A 14,659-nucleotide genomic window follows, 5' to 3' on the forward strand; every position below is an offset into this window, starting at 1 on the left:
TCGAAAAAGACGAAAAGATTTTAAAAAGTAATTCAAAATGACGTACCACTCTATGGTGCAACATATCAACACCTTGATTTTGACCGCCTGTTTGATTGGATCGGCCCTCGCTTATTATGCATACACCGTGGAAACTTACAAGGAAGTTGATGAATCTTACGAGCCTTTGTGTGACATCAGCGAACACGTTAGCTGCACTAAAGCTTTCATGTCAAAGTAAGTTGTATACTTTATCATTTATAAACAATCCTACTTTTTAGCCCTCTATTTTTGGAAATTAGATTAGTGGACCTGGAAAGGAGGGTGGCGGGCAAATAACAATCCCCTGACGGTATAGATTTTTTTATTATCTGGTTAAATAATAAATAAATATTTAGATATATCTGTTGAGTTTACAGTAGATCAAGGTTGCGAATTACTGATCTAGGATAATAGAGCAGTTTTCAGTGTTTTTGATGACACACAGAACTGGCATCGTTTATAGAGAATGAAAGTATCACGTAGTCCATTATATTTATCGTGGGTTTTTAATAGCTTTGAACTTTGTGGGGGAACTTTAGTCATATACAATGGAGCGTGAGTGAATCTCATTAATAAATTATATTTTCTATATATAGTATATACTGATCTATATAAAGGCTGGCCTTCAGTTTTTCAATAACAGATAGGATGCATCTTCTGTTTCGAAAATGCTCATTCATATTTTACGATGCAAAAGACCGAACAATTTTGAATGCAAAAAAGATTAAAATAAAAACATAGGGAAACCACCTTACAATGGATATAAAAAATACAAGAGTAGTTAACTTTATCAGTTTCCAAAAATATTTTTGTTTTTGAATGGAGCTTACATATTTAATTGAATATTCATATAGAAAAAAATCGATCTTCGCGCTGCGCGGGTAAATGTTGATCGCGCGCTGCGCGCGCAAATTTAAGTGCGCATATAGCGCGCGTCGTTTGGATCTGGCGCTTCACGTTCGATAGTATATATACTTCTCCCAAATTTGACCTTGAAAACCTTTAAATCTTGCATTTTTCACGAGAACCTTGAAGAAATCTTGCTACCGAAAAGTTTTTTCTTTGTCAATATATAATTTATAATTTACTCATTACAGAATATCTAGATTTCTAGGCATTTTTGTAGGCTTTATCAATTATTTTATAGATTGCCGTGAACATATTTTAATATTTTTGATAATTCTACACAAATTATAAAAATTATTAGTTAAAAATTTCGATGTTAATTCAGTTTCAAAATTAGAATGAGCCGTGGCCGTGTAACGGTTTTTTAAAAGGGGTTTACCACTCGGTTATTGAGTGTACACCAGATTGCAAAACATGACTAAAAATTTCAAAAGGTTTCAAAATATTCCAAAGATTTTTAAATATTTAAAAGGATTTTGAACATAAAACAAAGGTTTCAAAATATTTCGGTAAATTAAAAATATTTTAAAGGATTTTGAACATTCTACAAAAATTTCACGGATTTCAAAGATTAAAAAAGACGTGTGCACCAGATTTCAAATATTTCGAAACAGTTTTACAAAGATTTTAAAACGTTTAAAAGATATAACAAATTTCAAAGATTCGCAAAAAGGTTACAGTACACCAGATTTCAAAGATTTGTAAACACTTCGAAGATTTGAAATGATTGAAAAAAGTTTCAAAACATTTGAGAAGATTTGAAGAGATTTGAATACTTTTTCAAATAATTAAACGTTTTTAACGAATAACAAGATTTCAGAAAGAAAGATTTAAGAAAAATTTCATAAATATTACAAAAGATTTGACAAAGATTTTGAACATTTCATAAAGATTGCAAGGATTTCAAATATTTCAAGAAAATTTTCGAATATTTCCAAAGATTTTAAAAAAGAGTTCAGTAAACTAAATTTTAAAACATTTTAAAGACTTTAAATGATTAAAAATATTTCAATGATTGCAAACGAATACGAAAGATTTCACAAACAAAGATTAGAGAAAGCTTTCACAAATATTTTAAAGATTTCATAAAATTTTCAAAAACTTAAAAACTTTCACAAAGATTTCAAGGATTTTAAATTTTTCAAGAAATTCCAATATTTTACAAAAATTAAAAAGATTTAAAAGTTTTCGAAGGCGAATTATGTTCGCAAAACCATAAGAATTCTTTATTTATGCTTCTGCTTTCTTTAAAAATTGATGGCCAATAAAGAATGAAGTGGCTCATTTTTTACATGAATAACAAATGGTAATTTCATTATTTGATGTAAAAAAAGGAGACCTGGAAAAACTTGTTATCTTGACCTGGAAGACCTGGTAAAGACCTTCAATTTAGTTAATTTCTTTAATTTTCTGATTGTGAATTCTCTGTTGTTAAAACTCCTTCGGTTTTAACGAACACATTTCATAACCTATCTCGTGCTTCGCGCTGGATAAAAATTTGTTCAACCCTTATTATATTATCATACAACATTTTTTTTATTATTACTTTAGTATTTGTTTCTTAATTTGCATTAATCTTTATTCGCCGATAACCTGTAAAACATATTTCAATAAATGTATAATATTATTATTACGATTCATAATGTGCATTGATATTGAAAAAGGCGTATTTTCATTGTCTTGTTTTTATAATTTCAAAAGTGCAGGCCCTAAAAAAATGTTAAAAACAAAGTTTTTGATATAATTTAGGCGAACATGTTTCAAAACTTTAAATGTTTGTAATTTTATTTTTCACGATTAAAATAAAATCTGCGCGTCCTATCAAAAAATAATTTGTCAAAAAAAAAGGTTCGTCCTTTTTTTGTCTATAATTTTTTTTTCGTATCTTGGATCACTTTTCCTAAAATTGTAATGTTTCTTTAATTTTATTTTTACGATTAAAACAAAAACTGCTTGCATCAAAAATAGAAGAAAAAAAAAATTTGTAGATCTTTTTTGGGCGAATAACTTTTATTGACTAATTTTTTTCGTTTCTTATGCCGGTTTTTCCAAAAATTTAATTTTTTAATTTTTAATTTTATTTTTTACGATTAATGCCAAAAATATGCTTCCTATCAAAAAATTATTACATACAAATTTATAAATATTTGTTGTATGAACAACTTTTGTTTGTTCATTTTTTCTATTTCGTGTAATTTATCCCAAATTTTATTTTGTAGTTTTTGAATGTTATTTTTTACAATTAAAAAAAAAACTACGTGTACTATCAAGAAATGATTAACAATAAATTTGTGGTAAAATTTTTCATATGTAAAATATTTTACAAATGTAAAAATAATACAAAATTAGTCAACTAGCTGTATTGAACATTTCTATTGGACACGGTCAATGCTACTTGATTCTCGATAATTATTATAATTGATCATAAATGTACTTAAATTTAAATCAGTTTATTTAGTAAATAATGCCATTTAACCTGACATGCGATGACAGAAAAGCTCAACATTTTTACATACACCTTAATCGTAAAAATGATATCTTTTCCGAGTGACTCCTAGACATAACTAAAATTTCTGGGCTTTTTAATAACTACAAATTTACACTATTGTTTAGTTCATTATTTGAAAAAACTTACATTTAAAAAACAAATTTTTAACCTGAAATAACAGCGATACAGTCGCAGAGCTGCCAATTTTGACAAATGCAATAGTGAGAACAATAATAAGGACTACCACATAATCACTTTTATTAACTTTTTTCACAAATGACTTTCTAGTCACTTCTTAGAATTTAGATAATCACTACTTCTGAATTTTCTTCATTTCTTTAGAAATCTTTTATAGTATTTTAATAGATTTCATTAATTTGAATTTATTCAAAAAGATTTTAAAGATTTTAGGATCATGGGATTTCAAAGTATTTCACAGGATTTAAAATATTTTAGGGTATTTATGAAATGATTTTATAGAACCCATAAGTTTTCAGGATATCTTAAAAGATTTCAAAGGGCTTTATAAGATTTCCGAGAATTTCAATCGTTTGAGTTGATTTTAAAACCTCAAGGCTTTTTAAATAAATTTCCTAGGATTTCAGGAAATATCATGTTTAATGTAATCTCACGTGATTTTATAATATTTTTATGGATTTTAAAGAATTTATTTACAATAATTGAGGGAATTCAAGTATTTCAGGGTGTACTTTAAAAGATTTCAAGGAATGTTCAATTGATTTCAATAATTTAGTGGGATTTCAAAGGATTTTTAAGAATTAGGGGTATTTTTAAAAATTTTAACTAATTTTTAAAAGTTTCAAAAAATGTCAAATGATTCTTCAAAATTTGTAATATTTTAAGGCATTTATAAATGTTTCAAGAGATTTTAAAGATCTTTAAAAAAATCTTAAGGGATTTCAAAAGATTTAGAATACGTTAGGATACTTAAAAGATTCCAAGGGATTTGAATAGATTTCATAGCACTCAAGGTATTTTATTTTATCTAGGATCTAGGATCTAGAGATTTCGCAGGATTAAAATTTTTTTTAATATTTCAAGGTATTGCCAAAGATTTCAGAATTTTAAAAATTGTCGGTTTTTTTTTATTCCAAGGAACTTTTGAGTCGTTTCAAAAAATACAAGGGATTATAAATTATTTTAAAGAATTTGCTAGATTTGAGGCTTCTAAATATTCCAATGAATTTTGATCAGCAAAAAAAAATGTAAAGGATTTCATAAGATTTAAAAGAATTTCAGATATTTTTGGATATTTCAGGAGATTCCAATGAATTTTTAATTGATTTCAGTCATTTAATAGGATTTAAAAGGATATAAAATATTTGAGGGTACTTTTTAAAATTCCTAGCAATTTTTAAGAGCTTTTAAAAATTTGTAAGAGGTTTCAAAAGATTTTAAATTATTTGAAATATTCTAGGATATTTTCAAAGATTCCAATTTATTTTTTTGTCATTTTTTGTCATTTTTTGTCATTTAATGTAATTTCAAAGGATTTTAAATATTTTAGGGAATTTAAAAAGATTTTAAGGTATTTTATAAGATTTTCGAGGTGTTTAATGATTTTCGTAGAATTTTATGGGATTTTATCATATTTTAATATCTTCAAGAGTGTATTCACAAGAAATTAGGGATTTGGTATGGTTTCAAAGATTTGAAGAGGTTTTCACCGTTTTTCCAATGCATTTGGAATTCACTCTAAATTATTATTAGTTTACCCTGAATTCTGTTGAATTCTTTTGAATTTTCTAGAATTTGTTAATTTTCAGAATTGTTCTAAAACCTAACTGCGAATTTTTGAATCTTTTTTTTTAATTCATCTTGAAGTCTATTAACTAACCTTCAAATCATAGGTATTTCTTAAGAACCTTTTGAATTTCCTTGAGTTTTTCTAGCTGTATTTCAAACCAATTTCAATTAAAGTAATTGAATGTTTTAAACTTTTTGAATATTTTACATTTAAATTCTTTTGAAATTAATTTGGATTGCTTTAAAGTCTTATAACGAATTTTAAATTAAAACATCCCAAGGTTCGACAAAGTGCATCAGAATTGACGAATTTCGAACTTAATTCAGACAAAAGTTCATATTTTGTAATTTAAATTGTTTAGTTATAGTTTAAAATGCAAATTTTTTAAAACCTTGAAGTAAACAATTTTTCATAAAAAAATGCATTAATAGAAAACTTATCTTTATATTTATTCAAATTATATTTATGTTTGAAAAACTCGACAAATATTGACTTCAGAAATAAAAGTTATAAAAAGAAGTTGTATAAGCACTATTATAGCATTAAAACTTGATTGAAATCCAATATTTCCAACTTTCCTAGGAGTTAAATTTAATAAATATAAAATCAATGTGGAAAAGTTTTCAAGTATGAAACACAGACAGACCAAAGTAAACCTTTTTATATTAGATATTTATTATTTTAAACTCAGTAATTTTATATATTTTTTTAACTTTAAGAGTTCGAAATTTGAATAATTATAAAAAATAAATTATAATGATTTAAAGATTGAAACTTAAAAATCAATATTTTTTATCGGATCGATTTAAAATTATAAATTTGGGTAACTTTTTTTGCTTGAAATTCTAAACTTGATATTAAAATTCGATCAAATTTTGAATTGACTTTAAAAATAAATATTTTGTTACGCTACCGAATCGTGGTTTTGAGGTAATTCTTCTCTAATCGAATAATTTCTACAAGAACTCAAAGTTGCATTTCATATCTGATAAATAATAATCATAAAAAGATACCAGGAAAAGGTCAAAGTTTCTTCCTATCAGCAAAAACAGCACAAAACTGAAGTTCACCCAATGGATAAATTTCGTAAAATCATGTCTGTTAACAGCCATTTAAATTTAAATTTATAGGTAGTTACCATTTATTATGATGTTATCACGTAGATTATTTTCAGAACTTACCTTTCCTCTTGTGATGTATTATTTCTGAAATTATTGCTTGGATTAAAAAATTAAACCATATTATCGAATATAATTTCTATAAATTCTTGCTTATAAAATAACAAAAAATATTATTTCATCTACCTTTCACCTCGTTATATAAATAATGAGGGTGTCTATTGACCTGTAAATCTGAAATTTCAGAGAATTTTGTATATTCATTTTGATAACTCTGATCATAGATTAAACAACGACGTTTTTTAATTTGTAAATTTATAGTAAGTAAATAAAATGAAAAGTAAATTTATAGTGCTGGATTTATACGTATTTGAATTTAACGTGTTTTTGTATTATTTTAACTAATCTCATGAAAATGTATTTTACTGAAAATATTAATGTGCTAAATAGCATAGCATTTTTGAAAGAAATACTAATTCTGATGTAGAACAGGAATTTTTGGTTAAAGAATTCAAATTCTGGATTGCAACGGTGAATTTAAAAAAAATTCTAATTCTGAGTTAAAACGGGGTATTTTCGAAAGAATTGTAATATTGTCTTAGAACAGAGAATTTTGAAATTTAATTAAATTCTGAGTTGGAACTGAAATTCATCGAGAATAATGATAATTTTCTCTTGGAAAAAAATTAGAAAATTGGAAATTTAAGTTATAAGATAAAAATTACTTTAACTAACCAATCAGTTTTGCAATTATTATAAACAATGAATTGTAGCCAATTTTTTCAACAACAAATTTTGTTTTTCATTGTTACTGTTTTTAATTAACAAAGCAACATAATTTTAACACTAGACAAACGTCAAAAGTTAAGTAAAATTTTGCAATATTGTTAAAAATTTATTCTTTTAGGTTGAAGAGAATTCAAGAAATGATTAATTATTATTTATTTTATTTTTATTTATTATTTTATTTTTTTTTATTTTATTATTTTTTTATTTTATTATTATTTATTTCATTATCCGATTATGATAAATAATATATTTACGATTATCCCGAAATAATTTGTCACATCTTTCTAAATTACAAATATTAATTAAATGTCTAGACACTTGTACCATTGAGAAATTAAGAGGAAAAAAACACATTTTTTATGATCAACTAGGCTCCGTATTATGAAAAATTATACATTGAAAATTCTAGAGATACTTTGAAAACCCCCAGAATTGTAAGGGAATTTTTTTCCAGGATTTGAGTAGACAGCCTAATAATAAAAAAATTTAATTATAGATATGGAAAAGGATTTGGACTAATTCCTGAAGACTCAGATTTTCATGTTCCCAACAGTGTCTATGGAATACTATTTTACACTCTGGTTGCAATTTTAAGTAAGTTTAAAATTATCCATGCTCTTAAAAATAAAATGACATATTATATTATTAATTTTTGTTCTTAATAGGTTTTTTCAATCGACAACCCTACACTGGAATTCTAGTGGTTTTGGGATTTTTCGCAAATTTAACTTCCGTCTACCTGGCCATAGTTTTATATTTACTGAGTGATATTTGTCTGGTTTGTGTTACTACATACATTGTTAATCTCTCCATTGTGGTTTTGGCAATCAAAAAAGTACAAACATGTTCTGCAGAATTGGCGAGAAAGAAGAAGAAAACCACATGAAATTTATCATCGATACTTAGGCTTAAGAAAGGCATCGAATACTCCAACATTCTAGATTTTATTATTTTTACTTGTCAACACAATCTCTCGATTTTTGAGTGTTAATAAATTTTTCATTTTAATTTTTCGTAATTTCCTTGAACTTAATTCTAGACTTCCCATTTTGTAGAATAATAACGTAGGTCAGGGAAAATAAATCAGGGCTTTTGAAAAGTATCTTGAAAAAATCGGGGAATTTCTATAAGAGGTACCTTAAATAACTTTCGAGGATAATAAATTACAAATTTTATTTTAAATTTGTTTTGTTTCGTTTATTAAACATTCTGCATTAAAAATGTTACAAGATTAGGATTTTGGTCTCTAAATATTATTGGTCAAGGAAAATGAAAAATTGGCCAGGGAAAAGTTAGGCCATTTTGAAAATGAAGTTTTGCAGCTATATAATATTTTTCTTAATTTATTTGCACTGTATCTCTATTTCTGTTTTTTCTCTGATTATATTTTTATTGTAAATTTGATTAATTAGTTGCAAATTAAAAAGTATTGTTGGTCGAGATTTTAACTATTCTGGTAGAAAAATATTGTTCGTTGAAATTTAATATTTTAGTATTAAAAATTTAACTGAAATATTCTTTTATTGAAAATTTAACTGCTTTTGACAATTTGTCTTTTCGGTTTAAAAATCCATCTCTTTTGGTAGAAATTTATTGTTTTTTTTTTTAAATATAATTCTTTTTAAAAAATTATTTTCTTGAGGATGAGAATATTTTGTTGGAGAATTCGTCTTTTTTTGTTGATTTAAACTTGTTTTTAGGTTGAAAATTCCATTGCTTTATTAAAGGTTGAACCAGTTAGTTAAAAATAATTCTTCGGTCGAAAATTAGGTTTTTTTTGTTGATAATTAATTATCATTAACTTAAAATTTAAGTACTCCATTTTTTTGAGTTTCTAGATTTGTAGAATTTTGTAGAAATCTCGTTAATTTGGTTAAAAATTTACGTTTTTTTAGTTGAAAGATCAATTTTTGTTTGTTGAGAATTCATTAATTTTTTTTGAAATGTCAATTATTATATTTTTCGATTAGAATTCAACTATTTGATTGAAAATTGAAGTATTTGGTTAAAAATGCGTTTTTGTTGTTGTTGATGAATTATCAGTTAATATATTTTTCGTTGAGAATTTTTTTTGTTGAAAATTCAACTTTATGGGTTAAAAATTCAACTAATTTGGTTGAAATTAAATCTTATTTGACATTTTGACGTTTAGAGAAGAGAAGGAGAAGATCTTGTTTCACCGAACAAATTTAATTTTTAAAAAATCATTCATAGCTCCATCTACTCTGAAAAGACGGTAAGATATTTTATTATTCTCTTATGATAATAGAGATTCCTTAAAAATTTAACTTGTAACCCCTGGCAAAATAATGTGTATATTTCTGAAAAAGAATTCTTTCGATCTCTCTAGTAGCTGAAGGGAAAAGCACCCGACCGGCAATCGGAATTTATGTGATTCGATTCCCAGCGGAGCAAAGGAGAATATCTTTTTTCAGAAAAAGTTTAATTAAAACAATTTTTAATTCATAGCTCCATCTAGTCTGAAAGGAACTCCCTGTTATTCTGTTATGATAATAAAGATTCTTTTAAAAATTCAATGTTTTTATAGAAAGCCATGTTTTTTGTTTAAAAATTTGTTCTTTTGTATTGAAAATTCATGCTATAGTACACAAGCAATCTTTTTGTTTAAAATGGTTGTATGCTGCTCATAAATGATTTGATTTTAAAAAATGGTACACGATTAAAATTCTGTTCTTTGAAGATTAATTGTCAGAGATACACCGGAAGAACGGGAATTTTGAAAATTAAGTCTTTCCGCCACTCTGTAACGATTGTACTTCAGGATACTGAAAAAAGGATAATAAATATTTATAATATTTATTAAAAACATAATATTAGTTATAAAAGTTGCTTTACAAATACGTGGATTTATAACTAAAAAAATATGCCACAGAATGAATCCTTACTTATTCACATAAGCTTTTTCGACATTTCAGTATTTTTCGAAATCAATTTCAAAATTTTACATATATTATACATTTTTCTACGTAGATTCGATTAATATGAAGTTAAACATAGTACACGAATGAAAAACCGCTTGCTTTTTAAGACGAAGTCATCTTGGGGCATAAACAGTAAAACTTAGAATTGTTCTTTCTTTATAAGATAAGAATTTTATTTTAGGAAGTTTTAAACTTAGACCTGAGAAAGATTTCAACTTTCATTCTTTTAGGATTTTTCATTAAAGTTGTTTCCGTAACTAAGGTATACTGTGTTGAAAATATATTTTAAAATTTGCAAACAATATACATCATTAGTTGAGAAAAAACAAAGGACATCATTTTTATTATCAAAAAAGAAATATTTTAATTTCCTCCAAACTTAGTGAAATAAAGTTTCAATCCAGTAATTTTAATAGTCCTCGCAGCCTATTTAAAGAAAAACACAATGAAATAATTAAATCATGGACTTCTATGAATTTTGAACATACTTTGTTTAATAATAATTCAAACTTGATAATCCTCGAATTTAAAAACACTTAAACAAAAGCTTTAGTTTTGGTAGAAAATGGAACTTTCAAATTATTTCAAAATTTTTTTAGTTTGCTTTTGAAATGTTGTATTTCACAAATGCAATTATTAACCCGTTTCAAACTAAACAGCCTTAAAATAAAAAAAATGATTGAATATTCAGAAAAGAGGGCTTTTAAATAATCTTAATCATAAATTAAACATAATTCTTATGAAAAAAAGAGAAAAATAAAATGAAAAGTAGAACATTTTAAATTATAATTTTTCTAATGTTACAGACAAACTAAAATTGACGAATTTAAGAATTTATCCCAGAATCCTTTCAAACGTAACATAACAAACGCAAATAATTTTTAATGTTTCTCCACCTCAGATATCCTGCATAAAAAAGTGCATCACAAAACACATTTTCAAATATTAAATCATTAAAATTGAAACAAATCAAAAATTCATTGAAATCTCATTTCAAAAACTTATAAAAATGATTCTTTTCTGATTTTCCTTTAAAAAATAGCTTTTTATTCAAATACTTCCTCTCTTCTATTTCTACAGCAATATAGACTGCCAGGCTTTATTAAATTTACCTTAAAAATTTGTAGCTATTGCTGTAAATAAAATAAGAATGAATAGAAAATAAAAAATAATTCTATAATTATTTTCTCAAGTTTGAGCTGCATATTGAATATCATCACGATTAATGCTCATGCTTTCCATTTTTGAAAAGATCCCTGTTGCTTCGACTGATACTGGCCAGAATTCCAGGACTCTTCAAGGGCGGAGTTTCATCCAATCGATTCAATTGGGAATTTGATTTATAATGAGTGCTCGGGGAATACCGATCATTACCATTTCTACTAGCTTCAACATTGAAGCTTTTGCTACGAGAGAGCGAAGATTTGTAGGTTCTATCTGGTTTCGTTGGTCCCTGAAGAGGACTTTGAACCAGTTTTGGATGTCCAACGTTATTCTTGATGGAAATATTGATCATGCTTCCATATCTGTGAGGCTGATTTGGTTTGGATGAAGTTCTTCCAATCCTGGTCTCAGTAGAGTGATTGTTTCCATTCCTGGACTCAGTAGAGTGATTGTTTCCAATCCGGGACTCATTAGAATGATTGTTTCCAATTCTGGACTCACTAAAATGGTTTCCAGTTATGGATTCATTAATCTGATTTAATCTGGACTCGTTCAAGTGGTTTCCGAGCCGGGATTCGTTTAGATGGTTTCCGGAAGTCTGTCTTCTCTGCCTTGATTGACTGGATGTGTGAAGCTTCCTCGGCAGGGTCTGGGTGCTTCTGAAATGTTCTTCTTTCTCGTATTCATTGGCCAGACGACTGGTGGACTTGCTAAACCGGCCCAAGGAACTGGATTCGACACTGAAATTTATTAATGGTTCTTTCGAGTACTAACGACGCGACGGGTTTGAACTTTCTTGGCTTTGGCTATGACTAATCAGCGCTTAGAAAAGACGGGTGAGTCAGCTTTTAAGTCTACTGATTTATAAGGCTTACTCGAGAGAATACGAGGTTCTACTGATATGAGTCGCTCTTTTCAGGTAGAAAAGGTTGAATTCACTGGATCTCATTCGAAGCCAAGGCCCCCTTACTCGATCTAACACCAAACAGAACCAATTCACCACTGTATCAAATCTACCAAATTATTGCATGCTGGGTTATTTGAGTTATTTGCCAAGCGAGGATCAACTTGTCTTTCATTTACTAAATCCTTTATCACAAAACAAATATAGGTTCAAGTCGAGGGGTTGATCACTAGGAATGGTGAGCCTCAACCATCTTCAACCAAAAAGTGAATCAATTCAATTTTTCTTTGCATAAAGCGTCTTTTTAAAGATTTGAGTAGTTCAGAAAAAAATTTTAAATCTTGGTGAGACATAAATATAAAAGAAAATGAAAAAACGTATTTTTGTGTCACATAAACATATAGTTTTTGTAAATTCAGAATTTAGTTTGACTTATTTAAAAAAAAAAGCTGGATACTTTTCTCTCAGTAAATATTTGAAAAGTTTAAATCTATAGAAAAGTAATAAAGATTAAAGAAAAATTAGATTAAATTATTTTTAAATAATTTGAATGATTAAAATCTATTTCATGTTATAAAAAAACTCCATAAAACTCAGTTTTCAATATATGCAAATATTTTATAACAATTTTTTACTGTGTAACAACACTTCCTTTAAAATATTTTACAATATGTAAAAAAAAGAATTGAACTTTACTTATTTAAAAAAGGGCTCGATATTTTATTCTATTTAAATATTTAAAGCATTTTGAAAACTACCCAAAAGTGATAAACAATAAAGAAAACTCAAGCGCAAAAACGCTTTAGTAACTGTAATGACAAAAAACCATTTCCTAGGACGTGATAGAAAATTAGGAGAGAGGAAGTAAGGAAAATAGGGAAATGAAGAGAGGGGAATTATGGGAACTGAGGGGAAATTCGGATGGGGAAATCATTGAAGGAAGGGAAAGTAGGGGAATTTAAGGTAGGGAAAGTATCGGAAGTGAGTAGAAATTATTGTGGGGAAATAGGTGAAGTGAGGGAAAATCAGGGGAGGGAAAGTAGAGGAATTTAGGGTAGGTAAAGAATTTAGGGTAGGTGAAGTAAGGGAGATGAGGGGATTTCAAATTTGCCTTTTAAAATTTCAGGGTGGAAAGGAAGGGGAGGGAAGTAGGGGAATTAAAGATAAGTGTAGTGCGTGAAGTAAAGGAAATAAGGGGATTTTAACTTTGCAACACAACATGTTTAGGGTGGTGAAGTGAGTGAAAATGAGGTGAATGGAATCAGGGAAAAGTAGAAAAAATCAGGAGAGGGAAAGTAGGGGATTTAAGGATAGGGTAGAGTGAATGAGAAGAGAAATTATAGAAGGGGAATAAGGGAATTGAAGATAGAAGAAGTAGGTAAAGTAACGGAAATGAGAGGATTTTAATTTTACTTCGTAACGTTTTTTTTCGTAACTTTATTAGGGTAGGGAAGTAGGTGAAGTCTCCTACTTCCCTTCTCCTCATTTTCCTTCACTTCACCTACTTCCCGACCCTAATTTCCCCTCATTTCCTTTGCTTCAATTACTTACCCTACTTTCCCTCATTCACCCACTTCCTCACACTAAAAATTTTACAAAAACATAAGAGGGGAGGTGGAGTATGATAAGTGAGAAGAAATCAGGAGAGGAGAAGTAGAGAAAGTGAGGAGAAATGGGTAAGGGAAAGTAAGGTAAGTGAGGGGGTATTCGGGTGAGTATGGGATGGGGAAGTGCTGGCTCGGGAAGGGAAGTAAGAGAAGGGGAGCGTAAGCTGTGAAAGCGAGGGGAGGTGTAGTATAGGAGGAAGAAGTTTTGGAAGGGGCTAAGGGTAAAGTCAGGGGAGGGAAAGTATGAGAAAGGAAGGTTTAAACGACTTAACTAACGTCTTAATAGGTTGCGAAACCCTTTTTTGTAGCCATGTAACGCCTACTTTGAAAATTTGTTTGAGTGTAGAATAACACTTCAGGAACAATAATTTAAAATATGTAAAAAAAGGTTCTTCAATTCCAATTCTACTTGTTTGATACTGTATTTTTGTTGTGACTATACAATACTTCAAACTATTTAGAAAAAAGGATTTTGTACAGAAAAGTCGAATTCAAGAATTTTTAATTAAAAAGTGATTGAGATTCACTGTGTAAAAAGAAGTGTTAAAAACTTTTTTTCTCGAATTTCCGTGCTTATTCCTTCTCTAACATTTGTTTGCATCCGCAAAAATAGAAATTGCATGTTTTTTTAAATATATTTAGAGGTTCCGCAAGCCCTATGAAGTTTGACACGTATTTCCCATAAGAAAACAAGACGACAGAATATGAATCAAAAATTACTTTTTGAATATCACCACCAGAATTGTCTTTTATAGTGTCGTAAAAACCTACCATGAGGAAGAAATTGGTTTGTGATAATTAGGTACTTAAATTAATTGTTAAAACAATTTATTATTGTTTATAGCAATTATAATAGAGATAGAAAGTCGGGGTTCTGTCTGAACTTTTAAACTTTTTAGTCAGAGCGAGCAAATAATGAAGGTTTAAAAAAATTGTTGGAACAGTTCATTAT

At 27.7% G+C, this 14,659-nt stretch overlaps 2 protein-coding genes across 3 annotated transcripts in view; one reads left to right on the forward strand and one right to left on the reverse strand.

Annotated features, from left to right (window-relative positions):
* The first annotated feature begins 8 nt into the window (after positions 1-8).
* LOC117174169 (vitamin K epoxide reductase complex subunit 1) lies at positions 9-8,105 on the forward strand. The gene is made up of 3 exons (XM_033362997.1): positions 9-216; positions 7,587-7,684; positions 7,756-8,105. Exons 1-3 carry the CDS (start codon positions 38-40, stop codon positions 7,974-7,976), a joined length of 498 nt encoding a protein of 165 aa, XP_033218888.1. The 5' UTR covers positions 9-37; the 3' UTR covers positions 7,977-8,105.
* A 1,734-nt stretch (positions 8,106-9,839) lies between these two features.
* The window catches only part of LOC117174981 (muscle M-line assembly protein unc-89), a 71,224-nt gene continuing 66,404 nt past the window's right edge, over positions 9,840-14,659 (reverse strand). For both annotated transcript variants that reach the window (XM_033364463.1, XM_033364462.1), the window contains exon 12: positions 9,840-11,936. In XM_033364463.1, coding sequence (XP_033220354.1) covers positions 11,255-11,936 — 682 coding nt within the window. In that variant the 3' untranslated portion in view covers positions 9,840-11,254. The remainder of the gene's footprint in view (positions 11,937-14,659) is intronic.

This window comes from Belonocnema kinseyi, chromosome 6 (assembly GCF_010883055.1).
Source record: "Belonocnema kinseyi isolate 2016_QV_RU_SX_M_011 chromosome 6, B_treatae_v1, whole genome shotgun sequence".
In the NCBI taxonomy this organism is placed as follows: domain Eukaryota; kingdom Metazoa; phylum Arthropoda; class Insecta; order Hymenoptera; family Cynipidae; genus Belonocnema; species Belonocnema kinseyi.

What these genes read in the sequence shown, in the direction of transcription:
- LOC117174169 (XM_033362997.1), top strand. Translation starts at nt 38, where the DNA reads ATGACGTACCACTCTATGGTGCAACATATCAACACCTTGATTTTGACC. An exon ending in ACTAAAGCTTTCATGTCAAA is followed by an intron (nt 217 to 7,586) that starts GTAAGTTGTATA and finishes ATTTAATTATAG; the next exon opens with ATATGGAAAAGGATTTGGAC. An exon ending in CACTCTGGTTGCAATTTTAA is followed by an intron (nt 7,685 to 7,755) that starts GTAAGTTTAAAA and finishes TGTTCTTAATAG; the next exon opens with GTTTTTTCAATCGACAACCC.